Source organism: Camelus dromedarius, chromosome 6, assembly GCF_036321535.1.
Source record: "Camelus dromedarius isolate mCamDro1 chromosome 6, mCamDro1.pat, whole genome shotgun sequence".
Lineage (NCBI taxonomy): Eukaryota > Metazoa > Chordata > Mammalia > Artiodactyla > Camelidae > Camelus > Camelus dromedarius.
Window position 1 is genome coordinate 44,734,563 of NC_087441.1, and position 23,720 is coordinate 44,758,282.

The following is a 23,720-nucleotide window of genomic DNA, read 5'->3' on the forward strand; positions in this document are numbered from 1 at the left end:
GTCAACAAATAAATCCTGGGTCAAGGGTTTTAACATACCCTTGGCTTTACTTTTATACACTGTAAATGACCATTAATGAATTGGTTGAAAAGATAAATATGAGAAACTGAGACATGTTGGTATACATGCTCTTTTTTTGTAAGAAAAGTAAAAGAATATTTGTGTGTCTGGCAAGAGGTGTACATGCAAAATAATGAATTTTTGTTTTAATATCATGGGAAAAGGAAATTGATTTTGTCTTAAAGTAAAATTGCCTGGTTGTGCCAGAAAGAAATATTAGCAGACAAACTTGAGGGTGTACAATAGGCTGCAGAAGGTATGAGGAGAAATGGACTTTATGTTGGTTTATAATACCTGCATAATGAATTTGAAAGAAGCAAATATATTAACTTATTTTATAAGGTTAGTTACAAGTAAATGAATTTATTCATAAGATGGAGAAAAGATTTGTGAATCTTATTCTAATAAATTATGGATGGCATTCAAAAAGAGTAAAATTAGACTTTGGATTTTCTTTTCTGTTAATTTGACAAATTTATCTTTGAGTATATGTCTACTTGGAACAAAAAGCAGTTAAAAGGTATTTAGTACACAAATAGTGAAGGTCTCTTATATTACCAAAATACTCTTGAGAGCCTAACATTTTGTGCTTTTGTCATACCTTTGAATTGTGTTTAAACAAAAGTTCTTCATCTTTGAAAAAATTCCTAATAAATACCATTACTTCATGCTTAGTTTATTTTAAATATTGCCTGTAACATTTTTTCTTTTAGTTATTTTACTCATATCTTTTATCCTCTGATAACTTTTTTTGATACTGCATTTCCCAAATTCAGATGAATAAATTCTTATAATGTTTTTTATACCAAAATTGCCTTTGGGGTTTCCTAAACAGCTGCCAAACAGCCACAATGGTTTGCTCACGTAACCTATAAAAGAAGGAATGCTAAAAATGATTATATGTTTGAAAAACTCCAGATTATTTATTAGCTCAAAACTACTGTAAAAAGTCACCCTGCTTATCAAGTCATCAATATGAAAAGAACTTGCAAATCAGTAAAAGGAGCTTAACTTGAGTTAATTGCACTTAAGTAAAATGTGTTAATATAAAATAAAGATACTTCAGCAACAACTTTCAGGTTGGACAAAATCAGTCCTGTCCATATACAAAGACTGACACAATAACTATTTTTAAACATTAATTTTTTAAAGAAATATTTTACTTCCAGGTGACAATCCCATGATATTTTATGGGATAAATTAAAGGAACCTGGGGACAACTAGTATCTACTCTGTCCATAATATATTTTTACTCTCAAGGTAATTATTAACTAAATCCTTATCAAATGATCATGTTTTATTTCAGAAAAAAGAGATTTCACTCTCCACTGTTCTGTTATTGTTGGCTCTTACAAATTTAGCTGAGCCACTGAGTCTTGTCATCCATAGGCAGTTTCTGCCCTTTCCTTACATTTACCTAGACTTCAGTCCCTGTTATAAGCTACAGACCAGACATTGAATCTTCTGGCAGAAACATGAAAAGAGTGAAAGCCTCAGCAAAGACTTTTATTATTCTCATACCTGTTGACTACAGGGAGTAGACTCATGGAAACAGATCTTTTCAGTATAAGCTGCTATCAGCATGACAAATACCTGTCAGACTACCAAAAGAGTCAGGATATCTAGTATTCTTTAAATCCAGAAGCAAATGACTTTATGAAATTGATTGCTTCACCCAAAATCAGAAAAATAAGACTCATTTACCTAGGCCTAAATTAGTTAATTATAATTAATGTTCTATTTCTAATGGATTCTGTAAGAAAAATCCCTTTCTTCTTTATTTCAAACTCTCTGTTGGCCACACTTGTATAAACTGGAACAAAACATTTTTAAATGGCATCATGTTCCAACAGACCCTTTGGAATTCAGAAAAAAGTACTCTGTGGAAATTCTTAATATAGCTTATAAGTAATACATAGTTAGAGAAATACAAAAATAATGATTCTGGAAAAAATGACATATAAAATTACCCCCAAAATGATAAAAATTGTTAAACATTACACAAAATACCATTACATAGTTCCTTGACTTTTCATACCACGTAGCTATTTTGCATAGGGTCAGTAAAAATCTGTTCTCCTTTCTACAAGGTAGTAATTTAAAAATTGCTTTTGTAATCATGGCCATGCCTTGAATACCATTAAATTAGATATGGCAAGCACATTATTAAACAACAAAGTCCAAGCAACTTGCTTGAGGTGAACCGGATAGTTCTTGGTTCCTGATCTTGGTATACGAACTGATTAAGAGCGATATCTTACATATAAAAGAAACAACAACCATATGAACTTTACAAAGCCTCTACACAAAGTTAACTCATAAATTTTAGCATCACATGACTCTAGCTTTATTAGCCAAATTACAAGGTCTTTGTGTATGTAAGTGAGACTTTTCATCACACTTACATAATAAAACTGAAAAAATAAAACAAAACATCAAAATAATGATACTGCATCAGAAAATCACTATAAATTTATGTGGTCAAAGCCATGCCTGAGGAGGAAGTTTGGAAGCAAAATTGACACCTTAACCAAATAAGTAAGCAATGCACATCACATTCCAGAGACAGAAAACAAAATAAAACAGTGTGTAGTAAAGAATTAATACAGCATGTCTAGGTTGTGTAAACCTTTCACATTCCAAAGAAAGGTTTGGCTGTTGCTCAACTTCTGGGAGATAACCTCTAAACCTTTGGAATATGCTGCCTGATAAGAACATTTTTAGTTTACCTGGGAGCCTTAGGCCCTGCCAGACAGTCCATGCTAACAATGTGATTTATGGTGGGGGCTTTGGGCCATTTAGTATCAGCTTAACCTCTAGAGGGGCTGGAAACTGAAGGTCAGGCACATGGGCAGTCAGCTATGCCTAGTGATCAGCCCACAATAAAAAACCTGGACAACAGGGCTCAGAGGAGCTTCCCTGTTTGGCGTTATTCCAACTATATCATCACACATCTTTGCTGGAAGTAAGTGATGTCTGCATGACTTCACTGGAAAAGGAAAACTAGTAGCTCATGCCTGGTGTTCCTGGACTTTGCCCTATGTCCCCCTTTCAGCTGCTGATTTAAATCTGTATCTTTTTGCTGTAATAAATCAGAACTGTGAGTATAAGAGGTTTTCTGAGTTCCAGGTGTTCTTTTAGTAAATTACTGAACCCAAAGGTGACCTTGGGAACCCCTGAAAACACACTTTGCAACCCTGAGATAAAGTAACAGCAAAAAACAGTTACCCTGCTTGATTCTTATTTCTCCAGTAAATGAAACCTTGAGTCTTTCCTGTAAGTTAGTCTCTAATAATAACAATATCCCTGATTTTGGCAACGCTGATGTCTGAAGGTGTGACGACCTTTTTGGATATGACAATTACGTGAGAAAACTGCTGTCTTCTCTTTTGAAGAGTGTAACTGTAAACTTGGTGACCTTGGTATTTTTGTAGGTTGTTTTTTCATATCTTTAATTTGTGAAGGCTGTCCTTCTATAGCTTGGACTCCCTTGTGAATCTTCTTTGCATATAAACTCCTTTTCTTTACTAAATGCTTTAGTCTGAGTGATTTATGCCTTATTTCAGCCAGTGGTAGTTTGGATCAGTAGTATTTTAGCACACTGGTTAAGAGAATCAAACTTTCTGTGGCATATCCATAGAAATGCTCAGAAGTGGCTCTGAGAGTTAGAAATCACAGGCAAACATTCTACCCAAATACCAAAGGCACAGCCCTCACTCTGCTTGAGAGCTATACTGTAAGAGAACAAAGAGAAAATTGTTTTCCCTCTCTGAAAATTTAGCTTAGGCACCCAGTATTTAAATCATACCACAAGAGAGAAGCAAAGTATGTAATAATGATATAAATTCTTCCAAATTTATCAAACCAAAAAATTATATACATAAAATCACAGAATAAGTTTTTAAAAGACCAGTTCCTTTTGAGATTAAAGTAAGAAGTAAAAGTTCTTAACCTAGAAATAACTTCTTTTAAATCTGGTACTGAATTTCCCAGCTTCAAATTTGTAGCTTAGCTTATTTTTGGGAAAATGAAAGTAATAATGCTTTTTATGTTATGTTTAAACACTCAGTATTTAAGATATTAATATTGCTAGTCGTTCACATGAGTTACATATTTTGGGTTTAGTTATCTCTGAAAAAATATCTTTAAGGTATTAAAGACACTTTTTCTTCTGCAAGAAATTATAAACTATGAAACAAAAAATGTTCCATGGAATTCTCAAGAGTGTTTTAAAATTTAATTTTAAATGGGTTTCCTGTGTACCAATATGATTTATGTTTTAAATAACACATTTGTGAAGTTAGAAGAACTTACAGTGATGAAAAGTGAAATACTTTCCAATTCAGCAAGAGGATTCTGGACAACTGCCCTGTAAACATCAATCTTATATTTCAGGCAAGAAATGATTCACATTCTGTACTAGCTCAGTAATAGCTTTTTCTAAGAAATACCCTACAAGTCAATATACATTTAACTTTTTAACTTTAAGGAAAACTAACCAAAAAATATCTTCCAAGGTTTTTCTGAACTTATCCTAGAATTTACTTAATCAGATTAAGCAAAATTAGGTCAAAAGTATATTATTAAATTACAACTAGAAGGTCTGGCTCACTTTACAATCCTCTTTTCATAAAGGCTAAAATCTATTTAACTACTTAAGCAACCGTAATAATTTGTAGTAGTGAATAAACTTTTACAAATGGATAGAATCCTATCGTAATGAACATCATTCTATTGTTCACTTCCTTATGGCATTTCTTTCTGTATTGTGACCATAGCCCAGAGCTGATACTGCCTCTAAGAAATATGTTAAAGAGGATATCAAAAGTCACAGAAATACAGCCTCTCAGTTGGTAATTATTTCATTTAATGAAGCTATTTTTCAGGTAAGATACTTATATATGCTTCTCACTTGTTTAAAAATATTCTATCAGGTCTATTGCTCAGTATAATGACATGTTTTTAAAGAGTGCCTTGTTAATGGTACATAAGGTTTTAAATATTTTTAGTGCTGCTGACTGTCGTAGACAAACAGGGTTTGTCAAGGGGTAAAACTTTGCTCATTTCAGATTCAAGACATGCAATTTTTCTCCCACAAATCTCTTATCTTTATGTGTTTCAAAACAGTCTCAAGCAGTCTGCAGGACAAATTTCTCTCCTAACCATAAGACAAGACCCATAATTGGTTAGATTCCACACAGAGGCAGTGACTAGATAGAAACAATGGCTGAGGAATAATGGGGCCATTTGTTAAGGGATTCATGTTTAATGTATTTATTTGTATTCATATTAGAAAAGCAACATTCCTCTAATGTAGGTTGGCTAGTGTTTGAAGAGTATTCTATAGACCAGGAAATGTAATGGTATTGACTAAAATGGGACTACTATCTGTAGAATACACAAAATAAATTTGAAATGATACTTTTAGGACAAATAGTAGATTGCCATAAGCCATCATCGAGAATTTGGGAGTATTCCTATTTTAAACTTAGCTATCTCACTTTCTTCCACAGCATCTTTCAAATCCACTCCCTTTGAACATTTAGTAAGAGCCGATTTTTTCTTCTCCAAATGACATTTAGGACTACATTTTAAATTATAATCCAGTACTCACAAAGTTTCATAAAATACTACTACCTTCTCTATACATGTTTCCTCTGGTATTTTCAATGCTATTCTATATTATTTTTAAAATGTTGGTAATGGCCCACTAAATTGATTTCACAATCCTTTAAAAGGTTATGATCTACAGTTTGAAAAATACTGACTTGACCCAACTGATAAGGAAGATGAAGTATGAGGAAATTGAGTGGCTTAAATTCATAAGGAAAGTGACTGGCAATCATTTGCATAATTCTTGTCAATAACTGGCCTCTAGAATATAACTTTTCTCTATATTATTTATCTGCTGTTGTCTAGATCATTATTGCTTGACTTTTGCTCCCCTCACTCTCCACTTCCTTCCCATTTACTTCAGTGTTTCATACCCATTTTTTCTATTCACACCATTGAATCTGATAATGGTTATGTGGCAGTACTTGCTTGAGATTACCAAGTGAACTGGTACCTTTAATCAATAAACCTACAGAAGATTAAGAATCCTAGACCAATACTGCCCCAGGTAAAAAAGCAGAGGAGAGCCATATATATCAAGATAGAGAATGAAGAAATACACAGGCTAACTTTACCTATCAATAGTAGACAATATTTTTTGAGCATCTACTCTGTGCTGGTCATTATACTTGTCACCTATTGTTTTCTTCCTTGTATAATATTTATGCACAAGTTTTACCTTCTTTATCAGGCCGTAAGCAACTTGAAGACAGACTCTATGTATAATTTGTCTTTGACTCTCCCATAGCATTTAGCACGGTATCTTGAGGTCAACAAATATCTGACTATAAGAGATCAATAAATACTTGCTGAATGAACAAGTCAAACACACCAATATACAAATAACTACCTTGGTTCTCAAACCTCTTCCTCTTAGCATCATATCAAAGAAAGCACCATTCTGAGTACCTGTTGTCTATGCCCCCAAAGAAACAAATAATAAAATACTGAAATATTCTTTTAATTTTATTTTTATTGACATTAAGTCAGTTTACAATGTTGTGTCAGTACAATATTTCAGTCATATCAGAACATACATGTATTCATTTTCATATTCTTTTTCACTATAGGTTACTACAAGATATTGAATATAGTTCCCTGTGCTATACAGTATAAACTTGTTGTTCATCTATTTTATGCATATTAGTTAGTATCTGCAAATCTAGAACTCCCAATTTATCCCCTCCCACCCCTACCCCTCCTGGTAACCATAAGTTTGTTTTCTATGTCTGTGAGTCAGTTTCTGTTTTGTGAATAAGTTCATTTGTCTTTTTTTGTTAGATTCCACATATAAGTGATATCATATGGTATTTTTCTTTCTCTTTCTGGCTTACTTTACTTAGAATGACATTCTCCAGGTACATTCATGTTGCTGCAAATGGCATTATTTTATTCTTTTTTATGGCTGAGTAGTATTCCATTGTAGAAATATAACACAACTTCTTTATCCAGTCATCTGTCGATGGACATTCAGGTTGTTTCCATGTCTTGGCTATTGTAAATAGTGCTGCTATGAACACTGGGGTGCATGTATCTTTTTGAATTAAGGTTCCCTCTGGATATATGCCCAGGAATGGGGTTGTTAGATCATATGATAAGTCTATTTTTAGTTTTTTGAGGAATATCCATGTTTTCTATGACAACTGTACCAAACTACATTTCCACCAACACTGTAGGAGAGTTCCCTTTTCTTCACACCCTCTCCAGCATTTATCGTTTGTGCACTTTTGAATGATGGCCATTATGACTGGTGTGAGGTAATACCTCATTGTAGTTTTGATTTGCATTTTTCTGATAATTAGTGATACTGAGCATTTTTTTATGTGCCTACTGGCCATTTTTATGTCTTCAGTGGAGAATTGCTTGTTTAAGTCTTCTGCCTGTTTTTGGATTGGGTTGTTTGTTTTCTTGTTATTAAGTTGTATGAGCTGTTTACATACTCTGGAAATTAAGCCCCTGTCAGCCTCATATTTTGCAAATATTTTCTCCCATTCCGTAGGTTGTCTTTTTCTTTTGTTTATGGTTTCCTTTGCTGCGCAAAAAATACTGAAATATTCTTAACCAATGATTACATAAAATATGGTCACATATCCTTAAAAGGTGAAATAGCAGAACAGCTGAACTCGTGCCTGAAACAGCAGTACTTGACCCAACATGCTCACTTGGATGAAACCACCATATAAGGTTAATATATTTTCATAAAATGTAATTATCAAATATTTATTGAGAGGCTACTTACGGGCCAAGGATTGTGTTAGGTGTTGGGCTACAGAGGTGAGCAAGAAAGGATCTTAACTTCAGGGAGGTTTCAGTCTATGGGAAGACAAACAAAAGATAACAAGAAAGTATGCTACGTGCAAAGATAGGAGGAATACCTAGAAAAGGCAGCTATGCCAGATTTGGGAGAAGGCAGAGGTGTGAAGGGGAGGCTTAAATAAAGAAGGCTTCTTAGAGGCAGCAGTAAATTGAGACCTGGAGAATGAAGGAAAGCTACATATGTGAAATCTAGGCAGAGAATATGGTGGATACCTTCATCCTTATTTTACAAGATTATTCTAGAAAGCTGATTATACCATTCAGAGAAGTTATCTTCCTTGGATAGAAAATTCATAATGCCCAACATTCTTCCTCTAAGCTGGATCCAGTCTCCCAACATTACAGACTGTTGAACTGGTCATTTACAAGTCTTTTATTGTCACAAAACTGCCTCAGAGCATAAAGTAACAAGAGATCATTTTGCTTCTCTACTATTTTCTGCTAAAACTATTAAACACATAGGTATACAATGAACCATGCATATACAATAAAAAATAAATTTCTTCAGTGGGGTGTACTAATTTATAATTCTGATGACTGCCTATGGTATCTAGTAGGCTCTTGCAACAAATAAGAATTCAGTGACACCATACTGATAAGGAGAACAGTCCCAAAAAACCCACTGGCAAAAAAAATCCACCTGATTCTTTAAATAAACAATCTATAAATAAACAATTAAATAAGCAATTAAAAAAAAACAACTCTGGCCTGGACAATATTTTAAAACTTTAAGTTTACAATTTTGTTATGTCTAATTCTCCTTACATAACAAAATACAAAAAAAAAAAAAAAGGAATTAAAGGAGGAAAGTTACATGAAAATAAGTATATAGGTTATGAGAAAAAAGTCTGAGACATTGAGATGTTGGCAAGGTCTATTTAATTACCAAGAAGTGAATTTATTTTCACATCAGTGACAGTCAATATTATTTTCATTTACCCTCATTTCACTTTAATTAAAAGGTGTCATGGCACCCATAAAGAGTTTTTTTAATCTCACAGATGCTATTATGCCTGAGATAGGTTTGTCTTGTACATCTGGGAGTCAGCTTATACTTATCTAAACTTCACATACAATTAAATGTTCTCAGTAGGTACAGCTTTAGTTACAGCTGAATAGAGTTCCAGGAAACTCCATTAGGAGTTTCACTATTTACTCTACACCAACAATGGCAGCTGGTGCATTTTTGGCCACAGCGAGTATTCATCCCATTGCGCATGAGCAACCAATTTTCCCCTTAGTTTAATGTCTCACATTACAAGTCAAATTTTAATTGAACTTTTGATGTCTTATCATGGATTAAGAATACTACTTTACAGTTAAAATTTTATTTTTAAAGACAGCTATACAAAAAACTCAAAAATAGTTTTCAAGTACACCATCCCAGATAGCATACTATATTAAGTATCTCCTCCTTTCATCCTATACTGCTGAAAACTGAGCATTTCCCTCCAATCCTCCTATCTTTAGCTATAGCCGAATAAAAACGGCCAGGCTGCCAATGACCCACACAAGTACAGTTAATTCAAGATTCCAACTTCTATTTCTAGGATTAGAATAGTCACAATATCTGCTGCTTCAAACATTCAAACTTTCTAGTTTCATCAAAGTTGAGACCTAACTTGGCTACAAAATTCTAATTTCATTTTTTTCAATTTCTGATTAAATAAAAGATAAACCAACCTGTTTTTCACTTAAGTGAGCAAAATCTATGAGATCCTGCGGAGTTTGTGCTAGGCAGAGCACAGCTGCGGGGTTGCTACAGCAACGCTTGTACACTGACCATAGACCTCCCCATCCAGGAAGGAAATCATTTGCTCCACCCCCTGAAGAGTCAAAGGCAAGCAGCAGTCTGTGAGCAGAGATACATTTTCAGTTCAATAGCTGTGATGGAGCAACAAGACACCATTCTTTGTAGTCTCTCCATAATAAATGTCACCCCCACAACCCAGACAGACTCCAAACCAAGTTGCTGTGTGTGATCATTTATTTCTGCACCACGGTAGGGCTGTATTCTTTACCCACCCAACTAGAAACCTGAGCCAGGGAACAAGGCAAAGCATTTCCCCTGAGGCACACAGAAGAAAAAAAAAAAGTAAATTAGAATATTTCCACTTTTACAAAGAATACTTTTTGGCTCTTGTTTTCAGGCTTTAATCCATGCAAATTTAGGTTCTATGACAATTTTTTTTAGCGACTCAGATTTAACATTTATTGAGTTTTCATTCAGTGCCAACCCTTCTGCTGGGTGCTTTGACATGTTATTTCATTTAATCCTCACAGAACCCTGTGAGGTAGGTAGTAATATAATCCCTCATTTATAAATGAAAAATGGAGGCTCCAAAGTTATTTGATTGTCTAAGCTACTAAATGGCAGAATCACAACGTGTACGCAAGTCTGTTAATTCTGAAATCTATGTTTTTTTCTACAACACTACACTGATTTTACAAGAAAATTCTCAGTTCTTAATTGAAATATTCAAGTGTTCCTTTAATGATTTTAATTTTTTAATGGTAATTTGTCTTAGTAATACATTTTCACAAGTAATGACTTCACTACTGATAAACTAAATATACTCAGCCACCATCTTAAGTGCATAGATAACAATGGTATGAGAAGACAGGGCTGTATTGTGGTCCTGATGAGTTTTTTGCTAAGTATAAACTATAGCACTCACATTCTTGAGAAGAAAAGGCAAAGTTGAAAAATAGGTAAGGTGATGAAACTGGGTTTAGACGAAGCACTCTGTGGAACATCTCTGGGGCTGAAGGAGCTGTGAAGAGAGAGGGAGTGAAAGAGGGTGAAGGACACATGCACTATTTAAACCAGAGGGAGAGAAACTTTTATCTCTGCCATTAGTTTCTTTCAAGGACAATTCCAAGTATAAATCTGCCCATTTCAGTCGTTTCCCCACTTCGGGTATGGAAAGGTCTTCTAATGTAGGTCTTGTAATTCTCTCAATGAGAATGAATCATGGTTTTCCTCCTCCCCCACAGAGGGTCCACAATTACCTCCTACACATACTTTTTGGGAATTTCCTAGGAAGACATAAAGACTGTCTTTAAAAAACTGTTTTTCCTAGCTCCCCAAGATCTTGATCTAAAAATTCTTTCCCACCTATAGCTTGAATATCCTCCCAGCTGTAGATAAAGATGTACCTCCAACTCTTGTCTTCAGAATCACCATCACTTAAACTGCTATCCTGTCTTCTGAGCGCCTCCCTTCTATCATGCATTTTCTGTCAGTCTTCTACTTCTATTTTAGCTGGTGACTCCAATTCTCTAGCTTCCCCAAAGATTTTGGTGGGAAACCAAAAAAGTTCAGAAGAGTTGTACTAGTTTTCATAGACTTCTGGAAGGATAGGTCAACAAATATAAATTTATTATAAAGCATATGTGGACAAAGAAATCTCTTTTATGACATCACTAATCAAAATATCAAAAATACAGTTATAAAGTAGTAAGATAAAATAGATCACTGGTGTTAAAAAAAAAAACAAAGCTACATTTGTAAAAGAAAATGGGAATAGCAGAAAAAGGCTTCCACAGTTATTATCACCTAAAAATTAAGTAACTATGAGTTCCTATTTGTAATTGTAACATAAACTTGGGCTAAAGGCCTCTTCACAAAGCTTTTCCCTTTCCAAATAAAGAAGAACACTTTACACCTCTAAAACAAGATAAGGAGGAAGCACCAGGAAAGTTAAAAGACCTTTCCACACTCTGTTAATTTTACACTGGTTCTTAAGGTTACAAGCCTACTAAGTGAAGAAGTGCAATGGTACTTGTATCTCAAATTTAACTCAAGTTTAAATATCAATCTAGTATAATTTCTTAAATTTAGGTTAAAATATCTACAAAGTGAACAATGTTTCTAAAACATAGTGAGATTAGGTATTTCAGTCAATAAGAAAAACAATCATTATTACTTAGGACTCTTAGGAGGTCATTAGGCTTAATTTTAAAATACTACAACTTGACACTTTATAAAAGCTAGAAACATAATTTGAAATTTCATAAAGGTATATTAAATTAAAACCACTTGAGACAGTTCATTGACAGAGTTCAGTTAAGGTGACATTTCTACTATTGTGTTACTGTTCCCACATGATATCATCTCTTCTCAATTTCATTTGAAGATTATGGACTTGTATTGGACGAAAGTTGCTGTTCTTTTGAAGAGAGTTACTTAACCAACAATTTCTGGGGCTATTTTTTATGTTCTTTGATCCTTTACAGTTGCCATCTTCTTGCTGAATAGCTGAAGTTTCACTCATCTTTGAATTGTGAACTTTTTGTTGTAGTTTATGAACCTAGAGAGAAAAAAAATCTAACATTTTAGTCAATAAATGGATTGGACTGATGGTTTAAAGGTTACATGAAATTTAAAAGGTTATTAAATCTTTATTTATTGAATACCTATTACATGCCTAACACTGTGCTTGCTAGGTAGAAATACAATGAATAAAACAATGCTTGCTCTCAGGAGCTTATTGTTCTAATAAGTAAAAGAAAAGCGTATATGTAACAAACTAGAGAATAATTTAAGCCAGAATAACTTTGAGTAGGACCAAAAGTATATATCTGAGAAGGCTACAGTAGGACAAGATCAATGTGGGGCTGGAGAAGCTGAGATGAGGAAATGTTTATGCAAGATATGAAATGGGAAAAAAACTGGAGAATAAGGAGGTGAGAGAAGGACTTTTCAGGTGACATTAACAACAAAACAAAGATCTGCTGCTATAAATGAGCATCAAGTTTATAGAGTCAAAATATATATATACATTTCCTTTAAAGTGTTCCTGAATTTAATGTACTACTGAATGCCAGTTGAAAAAAAAAAAAAAGGGAATAACCTTATCTCATTGAGGAGTATCTAGTAATGGTTGGGTAGACAAAATTAAACAAAACAAACCCAACAACTAGCCAAAACCCATTTCTTCCAAGTCCAGTCCATTTAAGTGTCTATTTCACTTAAGCACAGGCCTAATTTGCAGAGCTAATCTAGACACTGGCTAAATACCTGGTGTTCTGTTTGTCTAAGGCCATTTTAATTGCAGATATTAAATTTATCATCATAAAATGCTTAAAAATGCATACTTGCTACAGCTACTAAGGAATATAAATAATATTTTTCAAAATATAGCTAGGTACAGTCTGCCTAAATTTAAAAAATATGACTATTCTTCTATTCCTTTCAAGTTTCTCCTATATGATTCTAAGAAAGTGTACAAGTTATATAATCTTCACCCTAATACAAGCATACAAAAATTTACTTACTATAGCCATAAAAGCCAGTGAAGTGAAAATGTTTGCTTCAAAAGTTTCATTTCCTTCTTTCTTTACTGACCACAGAAGAAAGGCAGTAAAAAATTCTGCATTCTTTATTACTTTTCTATAAAAGTGGGGAAGGCTTAATTGTGAGGTTAATATATTATCAACTTATATGAATTATTCTACTGGCAGATAGCTACATGATATGACCTGAGGGTTCTTGGAAAGATTCCCTCTGCCTTCTGTTCCAGTAGTGTAATACTGCTAAGAATGGACTCATTGTCTTGAGATAAAATACTATAACACTCCATGATTTTTCTGTTGAAATATTAAACTGTTATGCCATTCTTTGTTGTTAAGAATTTACACACAAGGATAGAGCCCCCCCTCACCATCACACTAGAGCTACCTAAGCACAGGTCCCCAGGGAATGGGACACAGCACAACTTATTCTGGGAAAGTGGAAATAGTGGTTTTCAGATCAGGATACTGCTTGAGGAGACAGGTTTATGTATGAACTAGACACCTATCAACATAAGGGGCTTCATTAAGGCACTAAGGAAAAGAGGGATAAGCAGAAAGAATGCTAGAAGTATAACTGGGAGAGCTGCAAAGCAAATTTAGCCTACATCACAATCTTTCCCAAATATTTACTAAATATATAACTAAACTTTATTGCTCCCTTTTCTTTATATTATCTTGAAGAGTTATGTAGGAGGCCATGTTATTCCAATGGGACAGATGACTATTCTATAATAGGTCTAAGTGACTCCAATCTATCATTTTTTTCACTAAATCACACATACGGACCTCAAATTTGGAAGTTCATGCAGAGATACAATACTGAATTCAGATGTATTATCTTTTCATTAAAACCTTTTACTAAAACTTCCTTACACTGTCTTGATGCTTCATCAGTTTGGAAATTTGTTCTCCTTTAATTTCCATTTTCTTGACTAAACGCTCTAGTTTACATTCTATGTCTTCACAAACTGATTGACTTTCAGTTTCTTTTATTTGATTTAGTAGTTCTTGGTATTCCCTATGAAAGAAAAACAAATATCAAGCACTGTTATAGTTTTTAGTATATGCCTTTGCCAAAATTAAACAATATTCTGTTCGATCATAAATGTAAATCAGAGTTAAATATTAACCTCAAAGTTAGTCTTTTTCTGTAGAGTTACCAAATTAAATCTGTAGTAATTATAAACAGGTTCTTGTGATTTGAGATTAGATACATTTAGAAGTATCTTAGACTTACAGTCTTAAAGAATCTTAAAAAAAAAGTCTGAATTCTTGATGTTTATAGCTAAATGTAGTAAAATATTCTGATGTCCTTGGCTAGAGGCATTAAAGGATTCTCTTTAGTTCCAACTTTGGAATTCTTAATATAAGATCTTTGGAAGAATTCCAGTTATAGAAGTATTTGCCTAAGAAATCCCTAGATATGGTGATAGCCTACTCAAAGAAACATTGTCAACAGAACTAGTTGTATCTTCTACAGAGGTCTAGTTCAACCAGCTGGCCACCCCCCAAAAATCACATATTTTCTTGAATATATATTTAAACTTGAGGCTTAAAATATGTATTCCATATAGAATCTTGTTTACTGTGGTTGCTTCAAACTTGAATGTAGACCAGCCTGAATCTAAAACAAGAAGTTGCATTCCTACTTGTCTAATGAAATCATTTCTTTAACTAAAAAGATTATAAAATACAAAAGGAGAATCTTTCTTTTAAGAGCGTTTGTGAGTTATAATTTAAGGTCACCAGATCCCATTTGTTAGAATGACAGCAATATTCGTCTGTCAGTTCAGATCTTGGGAATACAGAAACTCTTTAAATTGGAAAAAGTAGTAATTATACACAGTTGAAAATATAAATATAATAAATATAATGAAAAATCAGTAACAACAAATTTGTAGATCAAAATAAGTCCAAATGGCTAAGTAAGGCTTTTAAGAACTTATAAGTGGCATTGTTTGAAAGACTGAGGGGAAAAAGAAAAAGATACCTGAATACCCTGCTACTTCTTCTGATAAAGAATAAAAATACTTACATACTCATTTGGTCCAGCTCATCTTGCATTGCCATCAAAAGTTCAGACAAATTGTTACAAATGGAAATAGACTTTTCTGAGTCAGAATGTAAAGCTTTACACTGAGAAGTTGTTCTAGAAGGCTTGTGGAGACATGCAGGCTCAGCTACTTCAGCTGGTTTTTGAAGGGTATGTGTCCTGTAATGTTGCGTCGTCTGCAGGAGGTTTTGCATACTTGGATTCAGTGAATGGCTTGTACTGGCAGACTTTAGGGGGAAAGAAATAGCTGAGAACAATTTCAAATAACTGACGGTATTTAAAGAGCACTTACAACAAATCATGAGTTTTTTCGAACAAGTACCTTCAATTTTCCCCTCTTACCTTCTCAGCCACAATAGGCTGTGATCCAAACTTTGAATAAATTTGCTGAGGTGGTCCTCTCTTTAAACATTTAGTTTTCTAAACATTGACAAGAAAAAAGTAGAAAAAAATTTATTTTAAGAGCCATTTAGGATACGAAGAAGTCTCAAAACTCAACAGTAAACAAACTATCTGTTTAGAAAATAGACAAAAAATGTGAACAGACACTTCACTGAAGAAGACAAAGAGATGGCAAATAAACACATGAAAAGATATGCAACATCATCAGCCATTAGGAAAATGCAAGTTATAATGAAATAGCACTACACACCTATAAACTATATGCCCTATAAGCTCGCCTCTTCCCCCCAAAACCTGACAACACCAAATGCTGGCAGAAGTGTGGAGAAATCAGATTGCTCATACGTATAAAATAATGCACCACTTTGGAAGACAGTTTATAAGTTTCCTGTAAAACTAAACATGTAGTTATCATATGACCCAGCAGTTGCAGTTGTACTTTCTGTGTGGTGAGTACACCAGTGTTAATTTTATTGTTATCCTTTGAGCAGACATTTTTTGTTATATATACTCTTTCATGAAACATTTTTAAAAAGACACTGCTAAATTACATTCTTAAAAATAAATTATTTCATTATTTTTTTGGAAGGGTTGAATTAGGGCAACCAGTTATCTCAATTTGCCCACAACTCAGGATTTTCAGTGCTAAAACCAGGAAAGTCACAGGCAAACTGGGGTAAACTGGTCAGTCTAGTTAACATTTCATTAAGAGAATAATCAATAAACTGAGCACATTCCATAATGAAAACAATATATTCTCAATTCTACATGGAAATTTGGATATCTTAACTTTTGGATTTCTTTCTTTTTTTTTTTTTTTTTGAGAATTAGAGAAATAAAATGGCTTAGAGGTAGAGCAAGGTCAAGATCTTCTGTGTTATTTAGTGCCTCTTGTATAAAGTATGACAAAAATACGTATCTCTAGAGTTTAGTACTAGGAAAATGTTTGTCTTTCTAGAAAAATTGGAATGTTTATTGTTATTCCACAAAGATAGATGCATTATTGCCCATTATATGCTCCTTTTTGCTTTGTTTGTCAAGCAAACTCAGAGCTAGGTTTTGTGCTCAACTGCTGTTACTTTCTTTAATCTAGGTTTGATGGCATTTTCTGTCCTCACAGCCCAGGCCATCATCATTTATCTTTTAATCCCCATTTTATAGCAGCATTTCATGCTTTTTTAATTATAAATATCTTCAAATTCTTTTGGGAAATGGATATGTATAAATATTAAGAGGCTGAAGAAATAAGTATTAGCAAATAAGAATAAAGTGTTCGCATACCTTTGAAGATTTCTTCTTTTCATTGAAGTGCTTTGGATTTGATGCTGAAGACATTAAAATTCTATTGATTTCAAGTCCAGTTTGAAGCTATAATATTTTTTAAAAGTTATGAAACTGATTTTTAACAAGCTTCTTCAAAAACATTATAATGAGAGATCAGATCTCAGTTTATAAAGACAAAAATGTTTTTTGAGGAATAAAACTCAAAATACTATTTTTTGTGTGTAGAAGTCACTAAATTACTGGTGATTACAATCATTTTCTGTTTATAAGAGAATGAACTATTATACATTTATATAAAACAATATATACATTTATATATACATTTATATAAAACAAACTGAAACATACACATTTATATAAAACAAAGTGTATGTATACATATACATTAATATAAAACAAACTGAAAACAATCTATACCTGCAGTTCTTTCAACTGAAAATATATATACATTTGTCAGAATTTCAAAAGACCAAAAGACCTCTTGGCAACATATCCAGGTATATGAATATACAGGGTGACTTACTGAGAATTTCACTGTTATAGCAAAAAGAGACAAAACTCACAAGCTAGGAAGCAGAAATTAGAGTCTAGGATACAGATTTCAGTTAATAAAGATAACATATAATAAAACATACATGATTTTAATGTAATAGATGATACAGTGCTCTATTTACCTGAGAAGCCTTGTCTTGAAAGAGCTTACGCTGATGTTCTTCTTCCTTTAGTTTTTCCTCTAAATGTTTAATCTTGTCCTGCAAAAGAATTTTAAAAATTGGGGTTATTATACAAAAACTAAAGCCAAATATTTTTGGCCCTTTTCCAAATAAGAGTCCTTAGGGTCTTGATTCTTAATAGTTTGGTAATTTAAAGCAGAAAGTAAGAAAAAGGAATGACAAAAGATGCTAAGATTTTTTCTTGGCTTTCTTCCTATGCTTGTTTACCTGCTGTTATATATAAGAACAAAGAAAAAGCAAAGAATGTACATGCATAGGCTCTATTAAAGTTCAGCAACAAAATCATAATAATGAAAATTTGGGGGGTATTGAAGGTCTAGAAGGTCAAACAATTATAATCTTAGTTCTCAATGCTTTGTTCAAAACACAGACAAATCATAATAAATGTCTATTATGTACATATGATAAGGGCATAGTTATTAGAAGAGAGAGGGGATAGACAGACACATTAAAAACATAAGATACGGTCCTTGTTACTTAAGGGTTTACGCTGTTCTTAGGGAAACAAGAGTAACATACATGAAACAATATGATTTGACCCAGACCACATATACACTATTTAACCTTATACATGTAAGTATTTCATCTTATAACCTTGGTGTGGTTTAGAATAGGAAGACAGTAGTATTTCAAAGAGCGAGCTTCCTGAGTGTTGAAGAACCCAAGGAAGGCTTCACAAAGGAAGCAGAACTAGGAGAATGTCCTATGAAATGGATAGGATTTGGGTGAAAAAGAAGAGGGCATTTCAGGACAGGATCTAGAATAGGGTTAACTTCACTGCAAGTGGCAAAAGGCAATCTTTTCAATAACCTTTAAATTATCTGACAAATGAAAATGTTCTGCCATTGCAGAAGTCAAAATTACAATTTCCCATCAAAAGGCAAGCTCATTCATGCAGTGATAGAATACATTAACTTTTCATCTCTGTAGGAAGCAATTCATATCTAGATTACTAAAAGTTGTTAATGAAATTTTATAAATATAAGATTTATTTTATATTCACATACAGTACAAATATGCTTAACAACAGTAAAGATTTATTCCTGGCATCACCACTTCAAAGAAATAAGTGGAAGCTTACCTCAGAAGTTTTCTGAGTTGTTGTAAGTTTAAAACATTCTTTTTCTAACACATCAAGCTTTTCAAGTTTTGCTTGAAGCTTCATATGATCCTGTTCTTTTTCCCTTTGAAGCTGGGCCTGGAAATGATAAAAAAAAAAAAAAAATTCTAAATTTGGCAAGTGATGCCAATGACTTAAGAATCATACAATTTCTGTGAATTCAAATGCACATTATAATTCTGTCATAAGAAACATGTACATACATGTACATACTTTAGATGCTTATGAGCAAAAACAAGAAATCAAATACTTTTTAAAAAACAAACATAAGGTGCCAAAAAAGATATTAGATCAATGGAAAAAACTCTTCTATGTATCTTCATGTAACACTTCTACTGTGGAAATCTGTATTAAATAAACAAGGTGTTATTCACAAGGTAACCAAATCTACTCATTGATTTACCCTTTCTCTAACATAGAGAAGCAACTATCAGAGGAATAAAGCACACAGAGAACATGGAGAAAAGGTAAGTTATGCATATATATATGCATATCTATATACTGTCTTATAAAGGCATTTATTACCACACTAATGCAAGATGTTAATAATAGGGGCAACTGTGAGGGGGCAGGAGATATATGAGAACTCTCTGCATTATCTGCTCAATTTTCTATAAACTTAAAACTGTGGTCTAACATTCAATTGGAATGTTACAGATGGAAAGGAAAGGGAAGTCAGATAATCCTTATTTGAAGGATAGTGGCTAGAAATGTTCCAATTTTGATGGAAAATATTAACTGACAGATTCAAGAATCTAAAACAAACAAACAAAAAACAAACTAAGCAGGATAAATACAAAGAAAACCACAGTTGGGTACATTAACAAATTGTTGAAAACCAGTAATAAAGGGAAAATCTTAAAAGCAGCCTGAGAAATAACACATTATACATAGAGGAATGAAGATAACAATTCTCATTAGAAACTGTGAAATCCGGAAGACAATTGAGACACCTTTAATGTGCTAAAAGAAAAAAAGCTGTCAGTTAGAATACTATATCCAGTGAAACTATCCTACACCAATGATGGTGAAATAAAGACTTTTCTAGACAAATACATGCTAAGAGAATTCCCAGCAAACTTTTAAAAGAAGTACTTCAGACTGAAGGAAATGACACCAGATGAAAAATCAAATCTACACAAGGAAATAAAAAGCACTGGAAATGTTAAAAATGTTTCTTCTTGTTTCTTAATTTTCTTTAAAGGATAATCGATCATTTAAAGCAGAAACAATAATAATGTATTGTGAGTCATAACATACATAGAAATAAAATGTATGAAAACTGTAAAACAAAAGGGGATAAGTGTAAGTATACTATAGTAAGGATCTTATGTTACCCGTGAAATGTTTTAATACTAATTCATGGCAGACTATGGTAAGTTAAGAATATGTATTTTAACCTGTAGAACAGATACTAAAAAGGAGGAGGAAGAGAAGGGAAAAAGTACCAGGAAGAAGTAAAGTCCATAGAACGTAAGAAAAAATCACTAGAGAAGTTAGAAAATATTTTTAGCTGAAAGGTCATGAAAATACAAGATATCAAAATCTGTGGAATGCAGGTAAAACAGTGTTTATAGGGAAATTGATAGTTTTAGTCACAAGATGTAACATTTAAAAAGAAAGAATATTAAAATCAATAATCTAAGTTCCTAAGATACAAAGCTAGAGAAAAAAGAGCAAATTAAACCCTACCCAGTAGGAGGAAGGAAATAATTTTTTAAGAAGTAGAAATCAATGAATATAAAATAAATAAAACATTTTTTAAAAGACTTTTTTTTTGAAAAAACCAATAACATTGATAAAATGATAGGTAGTTTGGTAATTTTTAAAAGAGCAAAAATATAACTTAGTAATACTAGGAATGAAAGAGGGGACATCTTTAAAGATACAAGAAGAAACAGAAATTCTGAGTAGCCCTATCTCTGTTATAAAAAAATTGAATTCATAATTTAAAAACATTCTACGTTTTAAGAAAACTCCAGCCCCAGATATCTTCTATCAAATTTGAATCCTATCAAACATTTAAGGAGAAAATAATATTAATTTCATACAAGGTTTTTCAAAAAACAGAAGAAGGAATCTTCCCAACTAATTTTATGAGGCCAACAAAACAATGATACAAAACCAGACATTATAAGAAAATTATAAACCAAGATCCTTCATGGACAAAGTCACAAAAATAGTTAAGCAAAATATTAGCAAAATGAATCAAGCAATGAAGAAAAAGAATACTTTATCAAGATTAACTGGTGTCTATACCAGGAAAGCAATGTTGGTTAACATTTGAAAATCAAACAATGTAACTTAGCATCTTAACAAAAATAAAGGAGAAAAATCATATGACTCTTTCACTAGATGTAGAAAAAGCAATTTACAAAATTCAGTACCCATTCACAATAAAAAGCTTTCAGCAAACTAAGAACAGAAGGTAATTTCCACAACTTGAAAAGGGACAGCTATGAAAAAACCTAGAGGTAATATTGTACTAGTAAAAGACCAATATCTTTCCCCTAACGATCAGAAACAAAGCGAGGACATCAGTCCTTAGCACTTCTTATTAAGAGTGTATGAGCTGTAATAGCCAGTACAATAAAATGAGAAAAAGGAATAAGGGCCATAAGAAGAAAAGAAGAAATAAAATTATCTTTATTCACAGATAACATGATTGTGCACACAGAAAATCCTTTGAAAATCTGAAAACTACTTGAAGTAATAAATTTAGCAAGGCTGCAGGATACAAAGTCTCATAAAAATCAATTATATTGAAAAAAATCCAATACAGCTTATAATAGCATTTTAAAAAATAAAGTTCTTAGAGATAAATTTAGCAAAAGATGTGCAAGACCTCTCATTAAAAACTACAAACCACTGTGAAGAGAAAGTAAAGAAGATTGAAATAAATAGAGAATTATGTCATGTTCCTGGATAGGAAGATTCAGTATTTTTGAGATATTAATTCTCCCCCAAATGATCTATAGATTTAACAAGATCCCAACTGAAATCTCAGCAGATTTATTTTTTAGAAAATGCTACACTGGTTATAAAATTTATATAGAAGTGCAAAGGATCTATAATAACCACAAAATCTTCAAAGAGAACAAAGTTGGAAGATTCACATTACTTGATTTCAAGGCTTATTATAAAGCTTCTTGGTATTAGTATAAGGATAGACCAAAAAATAATACAGAGTCCCAGAAACAGACTTCATCTACACAATCAATTGTTGACAAAGCTGCCCAATCAATTCAATGGGATAAAATGAATATTCTAACAAATGGTTGCTGGGACAACTGGACACCCACATGGAAAAAATTTAACCTTGAACATTTGCTTTCACCATACAAAAATCAACTCCAGATGGGTCACAAAGAAAAATGAAAACTAAAAGCTTTTAGAAGAAAGTATTTTGGAAAACAGCTTGATAGTTTCTTATAAAGTTAAACAAACACCTTCCCTGTGGCCCAGCAATTCTACTACTAGATATTTACTCAAGAGAAATTAAAATATATATTTACACACACATACACACGTACACACACAAAATTGTACAAGAATGTTCATAGCAGCTTTGTTCATAATACTCTCAAACTGGGAACAAGCCAAATGTCCATCAACAGAAAAATGGATAACCAAATTTTGGCATATCTATATTAAAATTCTATATAGCAATAAAAAGGAATAAACTACTGATACATACAATATGGATTAAGCTTCAAAACTTTATCCTAAACAAAAAACCAGATGCAAAAGAGTATATTTTTACGATCCAATCTGCATGAAGTTTTAGGACAGACAAAATTAACCTAAAGTAAAATACATCAGAATAGTAATTGTGTTACTGGGAGGTGGAGAGAGAGCAGAGGATAACTTGGCAGAGATATGAGAAATTTTCTGGGGTGTTGAAAATGTTCTGTTATTTGGCAGGACTGTGGTTTACATGAGCATATGCATTTATCAATAATCACTGAACTGTACACTTAAGACCTGTGCATTTCACTGGATGTAAATTATACTTCAATGCAAACATTTAAAAAACTGTTAAAGGTCACTGATCTGCAATATTTAGCTAGGATAGGAATTTCTAGGTTATTTTATAAGATGTGAATAGATAAATAGATAGATATTAAGTAGTATCTTTTGCTTTTAATTTGCATTTTCCTGGTTACTAATGAGATTAACCAAGTTTTCTATAAATGTGTGACCATTTGTGATCCTTTTTATCCTACAAAATGCCTCTTCATAACTTTGCCCATTTTTTTGTGCTTTTTTTTTTACTTTTTGTGTTGTTTACGAAATACCTCTTAACTCCAAGATCATAGAGACATTGTTCTGTATTTACTTCTAAAAATTACGAAGGTTACATTTAAGTCTTTAATCCATCTGGAATTGATTTTTGTGTAAAGTGTGAGGTAGAGACCAATTTCTTCTCTTTTTTTCCCACCTCACACAGATAACCAATTGTCCCCAAACCATTTACTGAAGTCTAACATCCCCAATGTTCTGCAATGGCATCCTTGTTTTATATTGAGTTTCCATATAAGTGAATCTGTTTCTGACTATATCATATTTCTTTATTCTGGTTGTCTAGCCATACAAATATCACATTAATTTTGATAGCATCAATATATAAGAAAGCAAGACTTCACCATACTCTTCTTCATAATAGTTTGACTATTTTTGGAATTTTCCTTTTCTATATAAATTTTAGAGTCACCCTTTCTAGTTCCTTGAAAAACCTATTAAATATTTGGCCCATTAAAATCCAGTATTGATTGGTACTTTTACCCATTTCCAATATAATGCAAAGACCTTAGAACACTTTAAACTAAATTTACTTCTT

The 23,720-nt window shown here is 32.7% G+C and overlaps 1 protein-coding gene across 3 annotated transcripts in view; it reads right to left on the bottom strand.

Moving 5' to 3' along the window:
• Nucleotides 1–6,664: 6,664 nt before the first annotated feature.
• The window catches only part of CEP57L1 (centrosomal protein 57 like 1), a 60,495-nt gene continuing 43,439 nt past the window's right edge, over nt 6,665–23,720 (bottom strand). For 2 of the 3 annotated variants that reach the window (XM_010989602.3, XM_031456136.2), the window contains 7 exons: nt 18,842–18,958; nt 17,701–17,778; nt 17,024–17,110; nt 15,683–15,760; nt 15,323–15,567; nt 14,161–14,305; nt 11,351–12,302 (listed from right to left, as the gene is read on the bottom strand). In XM_010989602.3, the coding sequence (XP_010987904.3) occupies nt 12,084–12,302; nt 14,161–14,305; nt 15,323–15,567; nt 15,683–15,760; nt 17,024–17,110; nt 17,701–17,778; nt 18,842–18,958 (969 nt within the window). In that variant the 3' untranslated portion in view covers nt 11,351–12,083. The other variant, XM_064486799.1, reaches the window with a different exon arrangement.